The 21,042-nt window shown below is 43.9% G+C and overlaps 1 protein-coding gene across 5 annotated transcripts in view; it reads left to right on the forward strand.

The window, feature by feature from the left end:
- The first annotated feature begins 2,227 nt into the window (after positions 1-2,227).
- GMPPA (GDP-mannose pyrophosphorylase A) overlaps positions 2,228-21,042 on the forward strand; it is a 54,604-nt gene continuing 35,789 nt past the window's right edge. Inside the window, exons 1-9 of one of the 5 annotated variants that reach the window (XM_063933857.1) lie at positions 2,228-2,807; positions 6,074-6,122; positions 11,649-11,746; positions 11,850-11,953; positions 15,397-15,589; positions 16,143-16,202; positions 16,561-16,691; positions 18,428-18,559; positions 18,670-18,767. In XM_063933857.1, the coding sequence (XP_063789927.1) occupies positions 6,083-6,122; positions 11,649-11,746; positions 11,850-11,953; positions 15,397-15,589; positions 16,143-16,202; positions 16,561-16,691; positions 18,428-18,559; positions 18,670-18,767 (856 nt within the window). In that variant the 5' untranslated portion in view covers positions 2,228-2,807; positions 6,074-6,082. Of the gene's footprint in view, positions 2,808-2,999; positions 3,066-3,099; positions 3,200-4,250; positions 4,352-6,073; positions 6,123-11,648; positions 11,747-11,849; positions 11,954-15,396; positions 15,590-16,142; positions 16,203-16,560; positions 16,692-18,427; positions 18,560-18,669; positions 18,768-21,042 lie in introns of those variants that run through there. The other 4 variants (XM_063933856.1, XM_063933858.1, XM_063933859.1 and 1 more) reach the window with 4 other exon arrangements.

Genomic DNA, 21,042 nt, shown 5'->3' on the forward strand with positions numbered 1-21,042 from the left:
GTGGACTGCTCCTCATTCTGGCACCCGGAATGCTATCTTTGGTGATCTGCTGCCTGGTCCAGCACCTGGAATGGCTGTGTAATGTGGTCTGGGTATTCTACACCTCGTTCTGATACCCGGAATAGCTATCTAATGTGGTCTGCGCCTCGTTCCAGCACCCGGAACGACTATCTAAGGTTGACTGTGCCCCATTCCGGCACCCGGAATACTATCTACGGTGATCTGCTGCCTGGTCCGGCACCCGGAATGGCTATCTAAAGTGGCCTGCGCCCTATTCCGGCACATGGAATGGCTATCTACGGTGGTCTTCTGCCTGGTCCGGCATCCGGAATGGCTGTGTAATGTGGTCTGGATGTTCTGCACCCCGTTCCGGTACATGAAATAGCTATCTAATGTAGTCTGCGTCCCGTTCCGGCACACAGAACGGCTAGCTAAGGTGGACTGCGCCCAGTTCCGGCACCCGGAACGGCTATTTAAGGGTGGCCTGCGCCCTATTCCGGCACATGGAATGGCTATCTACGGTGATCTGCTGCCTGTTCTGGCATCCGAAATGGGTGTGTAATGTGTTTGGGTATTCTACACCTCGTTCCGGTACCCGGAATGGCTATCTAATGTGATCTGCACCTCGTTCTGGCACCCGGAATGGCTGTGTAATGTGGTCTGGGTGTTCTGCACCCCGTTCTGGTACCCGGTACGGCTATCTAAGGTGGACTGCGCCCCATTCTGGCACTCGGAATGGCTATCTTATGTGGTCTTCGCCCCATTCCGGCATCCGGAACGACTATCGAAGGTGGACTATGCTCCATTCCGGCACCCAGAATGCTATCTACGGTGATCGGCTGCTCCGGCACCCACAATGGCTGTGTAATGTGGTCTGAGTGTTCTGCACTCCGATCCGGTACACAGAGTGGCTACCTAATGTGGTCTGCACCCCGTTCCGGCACCCGGGATGCTATCTGCGGTGATCTGCTGCCTGGTCCGGCACCCGGAATGGCTGTGTAATGTGGTCTGGGTTTTCTGCACTTCCTTCCTGCACCCGGAACTGCTATCTAAGGTGGCCTGCTGCCCATTCCGGCACCTGGTACGGCCATCTAAGGTGTTCTCTCTGCCCTATTCTGGCAACCGGAAAGTGCTCCCACTTTTCTGGCATTTTTAATAGTCCCCTCCTCTCCTATTTTTTGGTTACAGTGCCAACCCCTGTACCTCTGCCACGGACCCCTTGCCTCCATCTCTCAAAATCTTGCGGCCTTCTGCCTTCTCCCGCCTCTTTTGTCAGGCAGTATTGCATCTTCATTATAGCAGATGCACGATGCTGCCGGGAGCCAGGAACTGGCGATGCTATATCAGTGCTTATTTCTGCCGGGACAACGGCAATACACCACTGGCTAGTATGTGCAAGCCCGCCAACTGACTCCCCCGGCACATACCCCGCTCGCCCCACCCTTATTACGCCCCTAATTGCTGTAGGCGGCGGGGGCTATTCAGAGTTGGTCGCAGAATTTTTTCACATGTAGCAAAATCTGCGGCCATAGACTTACATGCTGGGGGCCGCCCAGGATTGGGCAAGGCCGCCCAGCATGAGTGGCGCCAAACTGCGATGTGTTCGCAATTTAATTGTGAACGCATCGATTAGAGACCGAACCCTGCTTGTGCAGCCTGGCTGCGTAGACAGGGGCATCTCCACCATTTTTCCATAAGCAGGAAATGCAGGCGACATCATAGATCTGCCCCAAAAACGTCCATGACACGCCTGCGTTTCCCGATGTCCTATACCCCAATGCCGCGTCGCCGCTCGTCAATCACATCCTTCTGGGTGAAGGGTTGCGCACGCGCATTATGTCTGTTGTGCATGCGCAGACCCTATGGACGTGTATGCTGCATGTGAACGCAGCGACTGCACCCATCACTAAGGCCCAGTGATCAGTCATAGCGGCCCGAGGCGGCACAGCAGGAACCACATCCTGGTGATCCCCGTGCTATAATGAATGTTAAAAAAAAAGTTCTAAACGAAATAGGGGTGGGGACGACGACATGTACCTGCGTGCCCCCTCCTCCCCCCTCCTTCAATGGGGTAATTCATAATTTAACATATATCATACTGTATTTCAGACAGTACATGTCCCCCTCCCCCATCCCCATATGCAGCAAGTGGCTATATACATGATCTGTATATTGCACAGCACCAGCATCTCCCTGTGCTGCTCCCCCCTCCCTCTTTCCCTCTGTCCGGGGCAGCAGCAGCAGCAGCGGGGCAGGAGACTGTAATGTCACCCCGCACACAGCAGCGCACGGACCCGTCCGCCGGTCCGCTGTGTGTGCAGGGCTGACAAGTCTCCCGGGAGCAGCAGCCGCAACTTCGTGAGGGGAGCCGGGTCTAAGCTTTCGCTCCCCGGTCCCCGCTGACAGCCTGTGAAAGACACCTCCCCCCCGGACGGACACGCGCATACAAAGCTCCTCAGCGGCAGGGGCCGCTGCAGGGAGCGGTTCTCGTCCGGGGTTCCGGAATCTGGTCCGGTCCGGTTTTCAACGAATCCCCACGGGACAGGCGACAACAGGCTCAGAAGCAGCTGTAGTAGTTACGTAGGCTTATGAGTGTCACGTGACCTCTTGTTTACTCAGCTGATAGGACGTCACCAAACTATCCGGTTCACGGTGACCATGAAAAAAAGAGGCAACCTACACATGACACGTCATCTGTCACAACTCTCCAATCAAGAAGCGCTCAGCCTAGGAACTACAATTCCCGGCAACCTCCACATGGCTGACGTGAAACAGCCACTGACACGGAAGTGTAAAGGGAGAAGAAGGTAAATGGTCCAGATATAGCTATAGTAGTAATGTAATTATATCATACTTGCCCACCTGACCCTCTCCATGAGGGAGAAAATGCTCTGTTCCTGGACTTTCCTGGTAATGTTTGATTGCCATCACCTGTGGTGAGATAGTTAATTGATAAGAAAGGTGTTTCACCACAGGTGATGGCAATCATACATTACCAGGAAAGTCCAGGAACAGAGCATTTTCTCCCTCATCGAGAGGGTCAGGTAGGCAAGCATGAATTATATGTAAGTATGTTTCTGTGAGGCCATAGTAACAGTGTAGCCGGTTGTGTCTGTGGCATATTATACTGTTTGTAGCAAGCTGAGGCATTCTGTCTCTTCAGCGGTTGTTGAACTAGAAGTCCCAGCACTGACGACATGTATGTTCTGTTTGCTGCCATATTATGGTTCTGTATAATAGGTGGTAGAACATGTAATAGGTTGCATGCAGTTTTCTTTGTAATAATTTTGTACATAGCTTAATGTATTCTGTATATGTCATGGATTTTTAGGCATGTGGTTGGAGATTGAATAAAATATCACTTTATCACATATGTATAAGTATATAAATCACACGATCTGCTTTCACTCAGGGGTGAGTTCCATTATGCAGATTTTTTTTTAAATGGCCATTCATTGGGCTTCATTACAGTATAGAGTTTACAAAATTTGCACCTGGTCAAACTACGTTATGATGCAGAAGATACCAATGCAGTTTGGACACCAGAGCAGTAATGAATTGCAGCGGTAGTTTAGCATCTGCTGCCACAAATTGTTTTGTGTTAGATCCATCATTTTCATGGGGCCATCACAATTAATAATGACTAGGACCCTTACAGTAATGCTACAAATGTCCCACTCCCAAATATAAAGCATTCTGTACATAGAAAATTTGCCCCCTGCAGATCACAACTATTTGCTGGATTAATCTTAACTCTAAATCAATGTTTAGCTGGAAATATATAGAGCGTGGACAAAAAATGGAAATTGTTGTGAAAGACATACATTTCTTTACTAATATGGCGTTGTCTCACCATTTGCCTGTAATAAATGTAACCTTGGAATAGACTCATAAGCACTCCATAGCATAGTGGATAAGTACACTCTTTATGAATAACATCTTCAAGTTGCTTGAGAGATGATGGAAGAGGGAATATGCTTCTCAGAAATGTACCATAATGTTTTTTTGATGTTTAAGTCTGAGGCTTGTTCTGGCCAGGGAAGATACTGAGGACTTCTAGATGTGTGTATGGGGTATTGTCCTCTTGAAACAATGCATCATTATTGGGAAACCGTGCCTAGGCCAGGGGATGTACCTGATTGTCTAAAATATCCACCTAGTTTCTGGCAGTAATTTGGTCTTTAAGAGTAATTATAGGACAAAGATATTGCTTCCCAAACCATCACCAATCAACCTCCTTGTTTAACAGTTGGAATCAGGTATTCAGAATTAAAGGCTTCCTAATGTAGGGAACAACGTGAAGGGTGGCTCATTGGAACATGTTGCATGTGTCCAAGCACCAGACATACAGGTATTTTATTATATTTATTTAGGGCTTATACGTGTTTGGAATTCCCTGCCCGAGGGAGTTGTAATGGCGGAATCTGTCAACACCTTTAAGAATGGGTTAGATAAATTCCTATTGGATAAGGATATCCAGGGGTATGGTGCATAGTCATGCATTATAGTTACTATAAATAGGGATAAAATGCAATGGCTGACAGCAGCATCAGTCAGAAATTTTAGTCAAATCATCATGCATAGGACACCACAAATAGGTTGAACTCGATGGACAATTGTCTTTTTTCAACCTCAGATACTATGTTAGGCCCGAAATGTAGACCGTGAATATACCTTTTTCTTATATCCGTAATCATCCCTTTTGAGTACCGTTTGTCCGATTGTAGTGGTGCATTACTATGTATTTGGGCTTCAGGGCCAGCTGTGTACAAAGATGAGTGCTGTCAGTTTTGAAGATCTATCTATAATATACAGTATATACTATAAAGTAGACACCATTTTATGGCCTTTATAGGATTGTTGTCATTAATGAGAGGTTTGGCAATCACAGGTTTACCGTGGATGGAAATAGGTACTTCAAGTTGAATACTCAGCTTTGCTGTCACATTTCATTGCATTAGTTGTATGGATTTTAGACACTATTATCTTCAATGTGTAGCGTTCACTAAGCTTTGGCTTGCTGCGACTATTACTTTTAGCTGATGATGTGTTCCCGTGCTGTGTATGCTGTTATAGCCTTGGAAACTGTTGCTCTGGATACAGCAGATGCTCCAGCTAAGTGATCACTAAAATCTGTCCTTGTTGAAAATCTTACAGGTTTCCCATTTTACAGTGCGTCCTAACATGCTGTAAACTTGCCACTATCTGTAATGCATTGACACATGAACTGCGCAGCATAACATTTTTTAGGAATAACAACAGTTCTGCACACAAATATTCCCAAATCAAATCATTTTAGTCCCTATATCAGTGGTTCCCAAATTTTACTGAATCACGGCGCCTAGAGGATTAGAATTTCTTTCACGGCACCCCTATGCCAAAAGTTTGTTACTGAGAAATGTAAAAAGATTACATTAGAATTATTAAAGTAAATTGAGTTTATATGTTATTCTTAGGTTCAGTTGTGTGGTGAGGAACAAGATTTACTTCTGTTTGTCCACCTATGTTATGATTCGCAGCCACCAGCACTGGTTTTGCCTATTACGTTGACTATAAATAATTAGAATTGGTCTTGGACTACCAACTCAGGGCACCCCTGCAAGTGTCCCAAGGCACCCCATGGTTCTACAGCACACAGTATGAGAACCACTGCCCTATATTGATTGTTTCCATTTTTGTTCACTACCTGGAACTCAGCGATAGACTAGCAAAACAACTGTTCATTATATATAGCTGGCATGGACAGGTGATTAGGTGTTCTGTACTTAAAATAATGAAAGTTCTATTTGCAATTGATATCCCCATTACTAGTGGAATATCCCCAATTTCTAGTGGAATAAAGAAAGATGTATAACATATTGCAGTCTATAGTAGCATGTGGTCCCTCTCTATACCTGATGTACTGATTAGGAATAGAGAGGTACTTTCACTGTCCCCTCTTTGCAAGCAGTTGGATATGTTATACAGACTTTTTTTTTTTCCCCAAGACAGGAAATATTCTATGTTTCTCACAAATGTGAGATGTTTGTCATTCCTTAGTGTTTATTGCTGTGTTTTTGTTTTACTTCTTTAGACTCTGAAAATGTTGAAAGCCGTCATCTTAATTGGGGGCCTCCAAAAAGGTGAGAATTTCATTGATTACCGTAATACATTTTTCACTATTCTGCTTATATACATAATCTCTAGTTCTGGCAATGTGGGAACTGTGGGGTATATTTACTAAAATTCGTATTTTTCAGAATGAGGTTAAAGTTCAAACACGAATGACATCGCAAGTGTAAATTTGCAACTTTTTGAATTTATTACGACTAATTTACTAAGCTGTCGTATTCTGCATTTTCGTGTTTTCCGATGTTGATGTCATTCGTATTTTTTGGCAGTGTTTTACGGGAGTGAATAGTAAAACACTGCCGACATTAACACAATGAATCTCGGCCGGATCTGTGAGATCCGTGCAGGGCTTCATTGTGCACCTTTCGTAAAAAAATAACATTGTTACAAATCTAAAAAAAAAAATGTGTGGGGTCCCCCCCCCCCCTAAGCTAAACCAGCCTCGGGCTCTTTGAGCCAGTCCTGGTTGACAAAATATAGGAAATAAAATGACAGGGGTTCCCCCATATTTAATCAACCAGCACCGGGCTCTGCGCCTGGTCCTGGTTCCAAAAATACGGGGGACAAAAAGCGTAGAGGTCCCCCGTATTTTTAAAACCAGCACTGGGCTCCACTAGCCAGGTACATAATGCCACAGCCGGGGACACTTTTATACTGGTCCCGGCGGCCCTGGCATTACATACCCAACTAGTCACCCCTGGCCGGGGTACCCTGGAGGAGTTGGAACCCCTTAAATCAAGGGGTCCCCCCCTCCAGCCAGCCAAGGGCCAGGGGTGAAGCCCGAGGCTGTCCCCCCCCCCCCATCCAAGGGCGGCGGATGGGGGGCTGATAGCCTTTTGAAAAAAATGTGAATATTGTTTTTAGTAGCAGTACTACAAGTCCCAGCAAGCCTCCCCCGCAAGCTGGTGCTTGGAGAACCACAAGTACCAGCATGCGGTGGAAAACCGGGCCCGCTAGTACCTGTAGTACTACTACTAAAAAAATACCCCCCAAAAAACAGGACACACACACCGTGACATGCACACCTCCAAAAATACATACTAACCTATGTTCACACGAGGCTCGGTCCTCTTCTCCATGTAGAATCCTAGGGGTACCTGTGAAAAAAAAATGATACTCACATAATCCAGTGTACCTTCTGTTCTTTGTATAATCCACGTACTTGGCAAAACAAAAAAACGGAAACCCGACCACGCACTGAAAGGGGCCCCATGTTTATTTATTATTTATTTATTAACAGTTTCTTATATAGCGCAGCATATTCCGTTGCGCTTTACAATTAGAACAACAGTAATAGAACAAAACTGGGTAAAAACAGACAGACAGAGGTAGGAAGGCCCTGCTCGCAAGCTTACAATCTATAGGGAAATAGGCATAGATACACAAATTAAATGTGTACCCAGCATTAGGGAGGCAGGGCTGACCTTATGTGTGTCGGACTGATAGAGGAGTCCTGCTACCTACCATCATTGATGATCACAGCTACATGCTGGCTTTACGTAACAGACAGCTGTACATTATTTCTGATTTACTGTTGTCTGTGAATTAAAGGAGGCTCACAACCTGTGTAACTGGCACTGTTAGTGTCTGTCTGACTGATTCCAAACTGAGGAAAGCACAAGGGGTGGGTGCCAGGGACAAAGGCTTGTTTGGCAGTATGCCAGCTTTCACTTCAGAGTATGAGTAGTAGACTGTTTGGTCATAAGCCTGCAGGTTACTTGGCTGTAGTCTTTCCCATCCTAAATTAATATTGTACTATGTATGGAGGCCTTAGCCCGGGCGATCTTATATCCTGACATATACGGACTGACTGTAGGTGGCCGTGAATATAAGCTGGCTTTCTTTGCAAATAAACTACTGGCTATCCTGACTAATCAGTCTGTATCTACCCAATCTGGTACGCAAATTCAACAACTTTGGCTCCCTCTAGAATTTTAAAATAAATGATTCTGAATCTATAGTAGTAAATCTTACAGTATTACAGTATATCGCTCAGTAGTAGACAGCTTGAAGTTCTCCGTCTCTTTCTCGAGCGTTAAATATTTGGGGATCTTCTTAAACCGGTATTTGTCCCATCTATTCGCTGTCCGCATTATCCTGCTCTTCCTTGCGCAGCATGGTGATGAGTATCGTGATTGGTGCCATGGCCTGTTCGCGTAGTTGGGCAAAGCACCTATAATTAAAATTAACATATTACCTAGACTACTTTACTTGCTCCAGACCCTCGCAAAACATGTGCCTAAGAGCTGGTTTCTCAGCTTCCACCACCTGGTGAGGGATTTTTTATGGGGTGAGAGACGTATTCGCTTCCAACATGACATATTATACCAACATAGACATTTGTGGGGATCCCAGTTGCCTCACTTCTACACTTACTACGAAGCAGTGTCTCTTAGTAAGTTCCTGGAGTGGCCCAGACCGGAGTCAGACTGGCAGTGGGTAACGATTGAAAATCAAGTGCATCCTGTACGATTTGGGATGGCAGCATGGCTCCCTTCTGTTGCTCATCCCACTGTGGGCTCAACTCTGATTCTGGAAATGATTACGGAAATGACCCTGTATTTCTTCCCCAATCTCTCCTATGACCCGGTTTATCCACAATCCTGACTTTCCTCCCGTGTTGTCAACTTGATTTTTTTCACCTTTTGGGTGCAGACTGGGGTTTCTCACATTGGCTAGCTAGTGCCTTCTTCTGGCATGTCTTCTTTTAGCGATGTATGAGAAACTTGGTACCTGCCCGCACCTGAGATCTGACGATATCTTCCCATTAAACACTTCCTAATAAGCAAATTGATCCGGAGCTCTTCCCTTAGACCCGCTACCCTTTTTTTGAATCACTTTGCCAAGCCCAGCTTATCTCCAGAACTTTCTCTCTATGGCCTACAAATCACTCATTGAAGATTCTTTCTCCACTCTGCCCCGTTTTATGGGTAACTGGGAGAATGATCTTGGCATAGAACTAGATCAGAAAGTGTAGCACAAGATCCTTCACACCACCATGTCCTGCTCGGTTAGTTATTCGGTGGTATAGACTCAGTTTAAGGCCCTTCCCTGTCTGTACAGATATTCTTCAGTTCTTGCCAAAATGTTCCCGGGAGTACCTGCTGTTTTTTGGAGATGGGTCATTCCATGTTACAAATGCTACATTTTGAAATATATTTCATGTGAACAATATTTTTGTGAGCATGTGTTTTGAATATTTTGTGCAAAGTAAATGTTGCTTGTGTGGTACATTATATGCTTTAATTTTGTTGCAAAGCTTGTCATGAAAACTGGTAACAAACGCTACATAAAAAGACCATTTTCATGGAATGACCCAGATGTGCTTCAGCTGTTGGTTCCCCACTTCATATTTGGTGGGAATGTAGAGCTCTCCGCCCCTTTTCAGACTCCGTAATATCTATATCTAAATATATTGTGGGTAAGAAGGTTAGCGCAGAACCTGCTTTTGGGCTCCTAAACAGGATTACTGGTCCTGCATCTCAATAATGCAGCTATAGCTGTCATACCAGTACATGGAGATCTACGGCTCCTCCCAGCATAACAGAATAGTTCTCTAGATTGGAGTTCTATATGACCATGGACAACCTCATGTTGTCCGAAGCTGCTAAACTTGGAGTGTTCAGCACCATTTGCAGACTCTGGCTACTGTTCAAAAAGACTCAGTATTACTCTGACCTTAATGTTGGTCAATAATCAACCTGTCCGTTACATTACTTGCTATAAATCCTTCTAGGGTGGTCCCATTCTCCCCTCTTTACCATTCTTCCCCTCACCCTGTTCTACTCCTCTTTCTTACCTTCTTTGTCTTTTATATTTTCTATAATAACTCTTTATCCCTGTAAGTTGGTACCTGAACTGGACTTTATCTTGTTTAAGCGACTATGTTCTCCTTTCATAGATATGCCATTATGTTATTAATGGTGCTTTGCATGGTGGGTGTCCCCCACCCTATGTAAATACCTTTTGGTGATCTCAATAAATCTTCTATTGCCAAAAAAATATTATTGGATATGGACAGAATTTAGTTCTTTTGCTTGATTCGTCCAGTTCCCTGAAGTCATTCCGAGTTGTTCGCTCGTTGCCGATTTTCGCAACGTAACGATTAAGGCAAAAATACGCATGCGCATGGTACGCGCACTGGTACGCATGCGGTTAGTATTTTAGCTCAAAACTTAGTAGATTTACTCGCGTCCGAACGAAGATTTTTCATCGTTGAAGTGATCGGAGTGTGATTGACAGGAAGTGGGTGTTTCTGGGCGGAAACTGGCCGTTTTCTGGGAGTGTGCGGAAAAACGCAGGCGTGACAGGGAAAAATGCGGGAGTGTCTGGAGAAATGGGGGAGTGGCTGGCCGAACGCAGGGCGTGTTTGTGACGTCAAACCAGGAACGAAACGGCCTGAGCTGATCGCAATCTGTGAGTAGGTCTGGAGCTACTCAGAAACTGCTAAGAAATTTCTCTTCGCAATTCTGCTAAGCTAAGATACACTCCCAGAGGGCGGCGGCCTAGCGTGTGCAATGCTGCTAAAATCTGCTAGCGAGCGAACAACTCGGAATGACCCCCTATTTGCGGGAGCCAGCGTGATTCCATAGAGATAGAATTTAGCTTTAAAGCTTCAATTAGTTTAGATGCAAACCCAGATCTATTCAGCTCTTCCTGTCTTTTATCTAATACGCAGAGGAAAGGAAAAGCCTGAGTCTGCTTTATACTATTGTGTAATGAAAAGTTGATAGCTAGATCATCTGTCGTGTATGCCCTATGTGTACAGGGCATACAGGTTACACCCTGGCTGTTTGATGTATTGTAACTAGGTGGATGGGCTGTTGGTACCCAACTTTAGTATCTTTAAATTTGAGTGTGTTACCCAGTATTGTATTCTATATCACTCTTCTGTATCTTAGCACATTTTAGGGGTGTTCTAGCCTACGGTTGTCATAATTACTTCTGAATGCAAATAACTTTCTGCACTTTTAAGGTTATGTCCCCAGTTACAAGGATTGTGGATATACATTTTTGGTTCGTGCATGACATGGTGAATGTATTAACTATTGGACCCGTTCTTGTACATGAGTTATGCGTAGCTTCTTGGCCTGCGGCAGCTTGCTGGCTCTCTAATAGATCAGCTACCCTCGCTCACTAGAGGATAACATTTACTTATGTAGCGCCAGCATACTCTGTTGCACTTCACAATTTGGGAATAAAACAAGACTGGGTAGTAACAGACAGACAAATATGTAAGAGGGCCCTGCTCGCAAGCTTACAGTCTATAAGGAAATATGTATTTGATGCATGAGTAAAAGTGCTTCATATTGTAAATTGGTCCAGCCGAATTGCAGAGGTGTGCTATATCATCCAGTCACACAGCAATGTTGGCCTGTGGTCAATAGGATGTGTGGAAAATGAAAATATATAAAGTTAGAGGGGAGGTACTTAGGTAGAATAGCTTATTGTTAATAAGACACAGTCCTCTGCAACAGTAATTATTTTACTGAAAAACAAATTTACTGGTTTAACACAATGCTTCTCTCTTTATCTAGGTACCAGATTTCGCCCTTTATCTTTTGAGGTTCCCAAGCCTCTTTTCCCGGTTGCTGGAGTTCCCATGTTACAGCATCACATTGAAGCGTGCAGTAAGGTAAATAAATGTTTACAGGAACAGCCAAATCTGCCAGTAATAGTTAATTAAAATCCTATGTGCTGAAAATAACTATGATACTAATGAGCCCTCTGCCCCATAGCTACCCAATCTGAAGGAGATCCTGGTGATTGGCTTTTATCAGCCTAACGAGGCTCTGAGCCGCTTTCTTCTCACTGCACAGCAGGAGTTTAAGGTGGCAATCAGGTGAGAGCTCTTCAGATATTCCTATTGATTTATAGTAGTGTTTATGGTCTTAACAAGCAAATTGCAATAAGGAGCATTAACAGTGCACTTCTGAAACATCACTCGCAATTTGTTTTCCTTTTTTTAATTTATTTTACAAATAGGGTTTGAATGCATTTCACTGTATACCAATGGAGTTAATAGTTTCTATCCATATCCCATTTTATGAGGTTCCTAGGTGCTCTATGATTTGCATTCCTTAATTACTGATTACAGAGGACAGTGTGATATTGATTATGACATATTCTGCTGAGAATATTAGGATGACATTGATAAAACATTGGCAAATTTTTAGTGGTGACTCTTCCGTACCCCATTTTTACCTTTAATAGAGCAATAACTAATACCCTGTCACACCTATCCTTCTCCCACATATAGTACCCACACTAATGTGATGTCACACCTACCATACTCCCACCTACTGTATACTGCCCACACTAATGTCTGCTCACACCTACCCTACTCTCAACCTACACTATTCACACTACCTTTCTCCCACATACAGTACACACACTGTCACATCATACCCACCCTACTTCCACCTATACTTCCCACACTAATATCCCCTCACACCTACCCTTCTCTCACATATACTACACACACTAATCACTAATGTCACATCACACCTACCCTACTCTCACCTATACTACCCACACTAATGTCTGCTCACACCTACCCTTCTCCCACCCATACTTCCCACACCAATGTCTGCTCACACCTACCCTACTCTCACCTACACTATCCACACTAATATCCCCTCGCACCTACCCTTCTCCCATATACAGTACCCACACTAATGTCACATCATACCTACCCTACTCCCACCTATACTACCCACACTAATGTCTGCTCACACCTACCCTACTCCCACCTACACAATCCATCCTGTGAGGAAATTAGGCCTGTAAAAACTAATATAGCTATGCCTCATTTCCCATGTCAAATATGTGCTTTTTATACCCATATCTGTATACATTCAATTCATCTGTTTGTTCATTCTTTATAACATGTCCATTGCTGCTCACCCAATATTGTGTTTGAATCAACCTTAATGTTGTTAATACAGGTTGAGTATCCCTTATCCAAAATGCTTGGGACCAGAGGAATTTTGGATATCGGATTTTTCTGTATTTTGGAATAATTGCATACCATAACGAGATATTATGGTGATGGGACCTAAATCTAAGCACAGAAGGCATTTATGTTTCATATACACCTTATACACACAGCCTGAAGGTCATTTTAGCCAATATTTTTTATAACTTTGTGCATTAAACAAAGTGTGTGTACATTCACAGAATTCATTTATGTTTCATATACACCTTATACACACAGTCTGAAGTTCATTTAATACAATATTTTTAATAACTTTGAGTATTAAACAAAGTTTGTGTACACTGAGCCATCAAAACACAAAGGTTTCACTATCTCAGTCTCACTCAAAAAAGTCCGTATTTCGGAATATTCCGTATTTCGGAATATTTGGATATGGGATACTCAACCTGTATATGCAATTGTGTTATGTTATTTGTTACCCTTTAGATAATGTATTTATGTTAGACCCAGTTTCCTATTGTTTACTAACATCACAGTGGACACTCAGAGGGTGAGTCATATAAGGTTTGTGTTTACTCCTTATTGTCCAGCAGTAAGCTGACCAGACAGGCTGGCTCACTGACAGATATAAACACCTTGATTAGAATATGTATTGTATTCCAATGCTGTAAGAACCTAAGACAAAGAAATCAAACACACCCCTTCAATATAAAGCTTATGGGGCTATAAGTAGAGCTACCCAGAGAGCTGAGGGAGATTCTATGCTCCTTGACTAAGAAGTAATGTTCTGTCAGGAGTTTGCGGTGGGAATTGTTGTGTGGAATTGGATATCAGAAGTGTGCTGAAATGTTTAAAACCCATTCTGTTCAATAAACCACTGTTGGTTTTTCATCTGTAACCGTGCTTGAGTGATTTGGAACCAGGTATCCTCACACACCCTAAAATCACCTTACACCTACCCCTCTCCCACATATACTACCCACACTAATGTCTACTCACATGTACCCTACTCCCAACTATATAGATTTGTCCTCATACATATTGCCTCTCTGCACGTTAAACAGCCCTTCTAGTGGACATGGTAGCGCTGCGCATCTTTGTTTGCAACTGTAATCCTTAAGATGCATCTTATTCGCAAAACAATGTGAGTAGGATGCACAGACAGCTTCTGCTGATGAAAATGATATACAGCATGCTTGTATTCTGTGTGTGACTGTGTCTGTATCTGCATACGAAATGCTACGCTACAGTGTTTTTCTAGAAAACACTGTAACGTACCATTTCGTATACAGTTATAGGTGCTGACGCACATAGAATATAGGCATGCGAATAAGATGCATTTCACAAAAAGACGCCCAACGCTAACAGAGTTGCACGGGTCCTGTCAGCTCACGCCAGGCATCTCCTACTGCATGGCATATTAAGACAAGATGTGTGAGGACACATCTGTACTTCCCACACTAATGTACCCTCACGCCTACCGTACCCCCACATATACTTCCCACACTAATGTGCGGTCATACCTTTCCTGCTCCGTGTACGTTACCCACACAAATACACCCTCACACTGTGCTACTCCCACATATACTAAGCAACACTAATGTGCCCTCATACCTACCTTACTCCCATATATGGTACTCCCTTTCATACACTAATGCACCCTCACATCACCATACTGTCACCTACACTACTCACTCTAATGCACCTCACACATTTACTATGCTTCTGAAATTCCCTTTGTAGCAGCTAGATCCTATTGGATAAATGTATCAACTGAACGAAAGGTTAAGGGCCCCATACACTAGAGTGATAATGCCCGATTTCAGCCCAATTCGGACCAATATATCAGCTGAAATCTGGCATTTTAGAGGTGTTCCTGAACCGATCCGATGCACGTTCCCGTGAGCATCGGATCGAATCCTCCAGATTGAATGTGCTGCACATTCAATCTGATCTGACCTGGGGGCATGGATTGGTATCGCCCAGGATCGCCAAGATATATTGTATGCAAATGGGCAGCATACAATGTATCTTGGCCGATCCTGCCCCCCCGGGAGGCTGCCGGGGTGATCGCCGGTGATCACTTCCGACATGAGATTGTTGTAATGTATGGGGCCCTTTACAGTGTGAGCCTTAACGGTCTTCCGTTACTTACCAGTAAAACTGATTATTGTTGTACTAAGTGTAGAATTCACCATTGCGGGACCTTAAGACTTGTATGTTAAAGTTTTGTAGTGGCTACAACTGGACCCATAGCATATGTCAACCTAATGATATATTGATTATGCCTTATTACAATTGATACACCAGAACAACAGCCTCTTTAATGACATGTATTTTTCCGGCAGGTATCTACAGGAGTATTCAGCTCTGGGCACCGGAGGAGGCATTTACCACTTCCGGGACCAGATTCTCTCTGGGGGGCCACAGGCTTTCTTTGTGATGAATGCAGATGTGTGTTGTGAGTTCCCCCTTCTCCAGATGTTGGATTTTCAGAAACAACATGAAGAGACACACAGTTATATAATGTTGGGGACCACGGTAAGGTGCATCTAAACCGCTTTACACCTAGTGTAGCACCAGTGACTGTGATTAGGTCGTTCAGATGTAGTTGTACATTTCCTGTGCATGAAGAATGTTCATTGTTTGCTGTATAAGGCAGATGTAGGTTTATAGCTATTTATATTAATATTCAGTGTTACATTTTCTTGCATGCAACAAAATGTTCCAGTGAATTACAAAGCTCCTAATTGCCATCCAAACATCTGCTATTTGTCAGTAATGTAAAATGATGCATCTCATAGCATTGGGAGATTACTGTTCCTAAATTGAAAGCATTCCGTGTGTGGAAATCACAATTATTTTGTCCGTTTTGTTTCTAGATGTTCAGCAAAGTGTAGCAAGTTTTTAGCAAGTCTTGTATACTTATTAAAGTGTCACCTGCAACACAACAAGCGTACGCCTTCAGATAGGGCCAAACAATAGACGTATATTTCAGTGTAATGTTGGTATCATGCATATTTGACTGAATTGTATTTTGCATTTGAAAGGGCAGTCTCGGAGCCTGTCTCTCAATTCTCTTCTCTTCTCGCAGGCCAACAGGACCCAATCTCTGAATTACGGCTGTATCGTGGCAAATGCTGGGACTCAGGAGGTAGGTGTATTCAGCCTAATATGGGGCGAATAGAGTCTCTCTTAGCATGCAAGTGTATTGCTATGGTAGTGAAGTGTAGGCCACTTTCCTGAGGCAGATCTGTTCCCAAGATTTAAGTTTGTGTTGCTGCAGGTACGAAGCACGTGTTCTGCAATTTCACATAACTGATTTCAGACTGTTCCATGCTGCACATTAGGTAACGATACACCTAAAGATCAAGAGAACCTCATACCAGCAACTTGATTCATTCATTCTAATATTATAGTCCTGTTCCCATGTTGGAGCCACTGACGGCCTGTGTAACATTTATGTGTGTTATCTCGTTTAGTTATCACAGTACTTTATGCTTCTGCTACAGGTTTTGCATTACGTGGAGAAGCCCAGTACATTTGTCAGTGACATCATCAACTGCGGGATCTACCTCTTCTCACCGTCAATATTCCAGCACATCGCAGATGTCTTCAAACGTAATCAGCACGATCTGCAACTGTGAGTCCTCTGCTCTTGTCTTATTCCCTAGTAGACCCTCCACATCTATTCTCCCATCCTCTCCATTCCATCCATCACTTCCTTATTTGCATTCATTTATTTCTCTTTTTCTTCTCCACCTCTATGACCTTTGTACTCCCTGCATGCTGGCCAGTTGTTCCTGCATCAGGTGAGTGCTGTGTGTGGCACAGACTCATGGCATGAGCACCGGAGTGACTGTTAGGAGGGCTAAATAGGCCTAGCTAATGTATGGCTTTCAAACACAAGGACTGATCTTTTCACCATTCACGTCCACCCCGTCTTCACTGCCTTTCCTGTTCCCTTTGTTATATCTAAATCATACTAGAAATGGTGGTGTTGGTCTTTCATAGAGCCCTATTCAGTCTATGCTGACACATCAATGAGATTGGGAAATGCTCCTGCAGCAGAGCTGAATCATTCTTGTGTGATAGGACAAGCGTACCTGTTCACTTTAGTGTGTCAGAAAGGGAGCAGTTGAGCTCCATGAAAGTGCCCATCTGCCATCACCCTAGAGGTTTCCATGATTCTGATTTCACATTGGTAGCTCTTTTCTCGGTGTGGCTAGAAGCAAGATGTTCAGCCGTTCTGCAGGTCATGTGAGACTGTTACTTATAGGACAGACTATTCTTCTGTACAGGAGCTATGTGTATATTTATTTATTACCAGTTATTTATACAGCGCATACATATTCCGCAGCGCTTCACAGAGAATATTTGGCCCTAGTGGAGCTTACAATCTATTTTCCCTAGCACATGTACATGCAGACACATTCATGCTAGGGTTAATTTTGTTGGGAGCCAATTAACCTACCAGTATATTTTTGGATTGAGGGAGGAAACCGGAGTCCCTGGAGGAAACCCACGCAAGCACAGGGAGAACATACAAACTCCACACAGGGCCATGGTAGGAATTGAACCCATGACCTCAGTGCTGTGAGACAGTAATGCTAACCATTACTCCACTCATGCTTCCCAATGCCAGTCTTCAGTGTGGGTATCCATTATTTTTGTATGGGCCTGAGACGCCCATAAACATGTTACTATATAAGGCAAATAATGTCACGTTTCCCACCAAAGTGGGATCTACTGATTTAATATACAGAAGCAATAAAATGTGTATTTTGTAAATGCATTCTCATATCATGTTGATTCACCCTTTGTCCTTATAGTAACAGCTTTGCTTCAGTATCAGCCAATTATATGAAATCCACACATTGCTTGCATCTGAGCTAACTGCAATACATATAGGCACATTCATGGACTATATGATTTTGATTAAAAAAACTTCTGAGAAATCCTTTGCTTGCTCAGTCCAAGCATTCTGCCAGTTACAATGACATAAGGCCCTTGGAGCATTGTTTCATTGGAGCCTGTGGCTAATCCGTTTAACAACAGACATGGCAGTTTTCACTTGTATTCATGTAAATATGTCGATAAATGACATTCCGATCATTCACGGAACAGTCTGTGTTCTCGGTTTAAGCCGGAGTTCCTTTTATGAGGATCTAATGCTGTCCGTTAAGCAATGCTTCCAGTACATAAGCATGGCATGTTTTGCTATTGCAGGTATAGCTTCTCTGTGTTCTATTCCTTGAGGTAATATATACCTATCATGTGTGATCTGCTGTCTTATTGCCTAGAGCACCCCTGTTGTATGTGGGTCCGGACAGTCTTTTCTTCAACTTAGTGATGACTTTATGCTGCTTCCTCTCGCAGTGAGGAGAACTCCAACTGGCAAAGGGCTGAGGTGATTCGGCTTGAGCAGGATGTATTCACTGCCCTGGCTGGACAAGGCCAGCTGTACGTCTATAAAATGGATGGGTTTTGGAGCCAGATTAAGTCTGCAGGGTGAGTAGGTAAAATGTATTTGAAAGTCTGTAATATATATATGAATCTATAGAATCGATATAAATGTGATACCGAACGTCACATCAGTGCATTTTGCTGCCTTTTTTCAGTTCAGCCATATATGCCAGCCGTCTGTACCTGAACCAGTATCGCACAACACACCCGGAGCGACTCACACTCAACAGGGAAGGTGGGCCGACTATCTTGGGTAAGAAATGTCATTGTATTAGTGCTGGCTCTTAGCAATGTTGGTTGTATAAGGTTATCGAGGTCTTTTTTCATATTCTGTTGTTCAGTGTCTAAGGCTTTTATCTCTAAAGAAAAAAATCCAGCACCTGAACCACTATTTCAGGCAATAAGCACCAAATATTTCCTGTAATAAAGTTCCTGCTTTAAATTCAGTGGTAAAAAAGCACATTGATATACTCCCACTCTCCATAGACGGTAGCACTGCATGACGTGTTCCACTGGTGATAGACATCAGCACAAATCAATATATGTGTATTATAGTATGGAATAACCAGGGTATATACGCTGAAAAGCAGGCTTGTGCATGCAGTGGCTTTCCGACTTTTCTGACTACAAGTCACACCATGTCTTACCATAGAGAGCTGGAACTCTAGTTACAGAGCAGCTATAGAAGCAGATACCACTGCTGTATTACGTGTGTCATATGTAAGCTTGTATTAGTATAACTTACAGATGTGTCCTCATACACCCAGCCTTAATATGCCATGCCTGACACCACCAGGTCCCATGCAACTCTGCCGGCACCGGCTGTTTTACCTGAAAATGCGTCTTATTCACAATGCAATGTGACTAGGACTCACCAGGAGACTGTACTGATTAATATCATATGCAACACTTTCATATCTGTGTTCCAGTGAGTTTGTATACAAAGCACAACGGAACTGGGCGTGAAAAAAAGCGGTCACCGCTGAATCGTAGCACTTTGTATTCGGCCACAGAGACTCAGTCACACACAGCGTATCAAATTAATCTGCACCGCCTCCTGGTGAATCCTAGTTACATTAGTCACATAGCAACTAAGATGCAGATTCGGGTACAAAGACGCGATGGCTGGCGTTAGCAGGGTGGCGCGAGATCTGGTGTGCTGAGAGGGGCTGATTGGTGTGACTGAAGCAATAATGTATGAGGACACATCTGTACATGTTACTGATAGCTGATATCTGGTTACTGAGCGTTACTGCATGTTACTTCTGCGTGTTACTAAATCTGCGTACAAGCAAGAATGGTTATATGAAAGTTACCATACTGAAATATATGTAAAATTACTAAATCCATATAGATATATTGAAATCCTATATAAAAAAAAGCTAGCGCTGCTCCTCCCCTCTGTGCGGGGAATTAAAGTGTTTTGCGCGTCGGCGGCCTATAGATTGCGCCCGACGGAGCAATTCAAGTGTTGCTCCATTCTGGCGTACAGAAGCGCTAACACTGACATTACTGTTATGTTCCGTCATTTTAGACGAGCTGGTAACTAGTAAATAGCATGCAGGCACAATCTAGCAGGTCGCCCATTTTACCGCTGGGTGAAATGAGCGCCCCCCCCCCCCCCCCCTGTCCGCCCCCCCTCGCTCAGCACACAGTGCGTTGTGCTGAGCGGGGGGGGAGAGATGTGTGCTGAGTGGTCTGTGCTAGACCGCTCGGCACACATCTCCCTCCACATCTCTCAGTATGTACAGCCCGTTAGGGGCAGATTCAGTTAACCATGGGTTGTGTTGCACAGTCTCCTCTCCTGGGTAAAGTGCCTGGAGCACTCAGTGGGTGTGGATTGAAAGAGAATGTGAATAGGATAACACCAGATGGTCAACAGACAATAGGCCGGCAGGATCAAAAAGTTGACCGTTAAATGGTCAACATGGACTTAGGTTGACGGTCAAAAGGTCAACATGCAGGAATATGATACTGATACTTCAATTAGAAACCCATGAGCAGCCATGAGCTAGCAGTTAACATTTTTTTTCCCTCTCACACCTCTGTGAGTTTCTAACTGAATAGCTCTGGGCACTTTACCCGAGAGAAAAGACTGCGCAACACAACCCGCAGGTAATTGAATCTGCCCCTTAGTTTGTTTACTACAGGGAGTTCAGAAAGTCCCCTCCGCAGTGACTGCGTGCTAAGCACGTCTCCCCAGTGACTGTGTGCTAAGTAATATAACAACATAATTGCTTTTAAACACTTTATTTACATGAAATAAGCTTGTGCTGTAGGGACTCTGGCGGCTCTGTGATTCCCCAATGACTGTGTCCCTCTCTGGACTCCCACGGCTGCAGGAGAGATCTGCAGTCAGAGACAGCTCTCCTACGGCTGAACTTTCTGAACTCCCTGTGCAAATACCTACTAAAACACAGGGTGTGATTCAGACCTGATCGCTGGGCTGCTAACTTAGCTGTCCTGCGTTCAGATAGTCGCGGCCTCCAGGGCTATGCAAGTGTGCGATCCTATGTGTATGCCGAGCT

The sequence above is a fragment of the Pseudophryne corroboree genome, chromosome 7, assembly GCF_028390025.1.
Source record: "Pseudophryne corroboree isolate aPseCor3 chromosome 7, aPseCor3.hap2, whole genome shotgun sequence".
NCBI lineage: Eukaryota > Metazoa > Chordata > Amphibia > Anura > Myobatrachidae > Pseudophryne > Pseudophryne corroboree.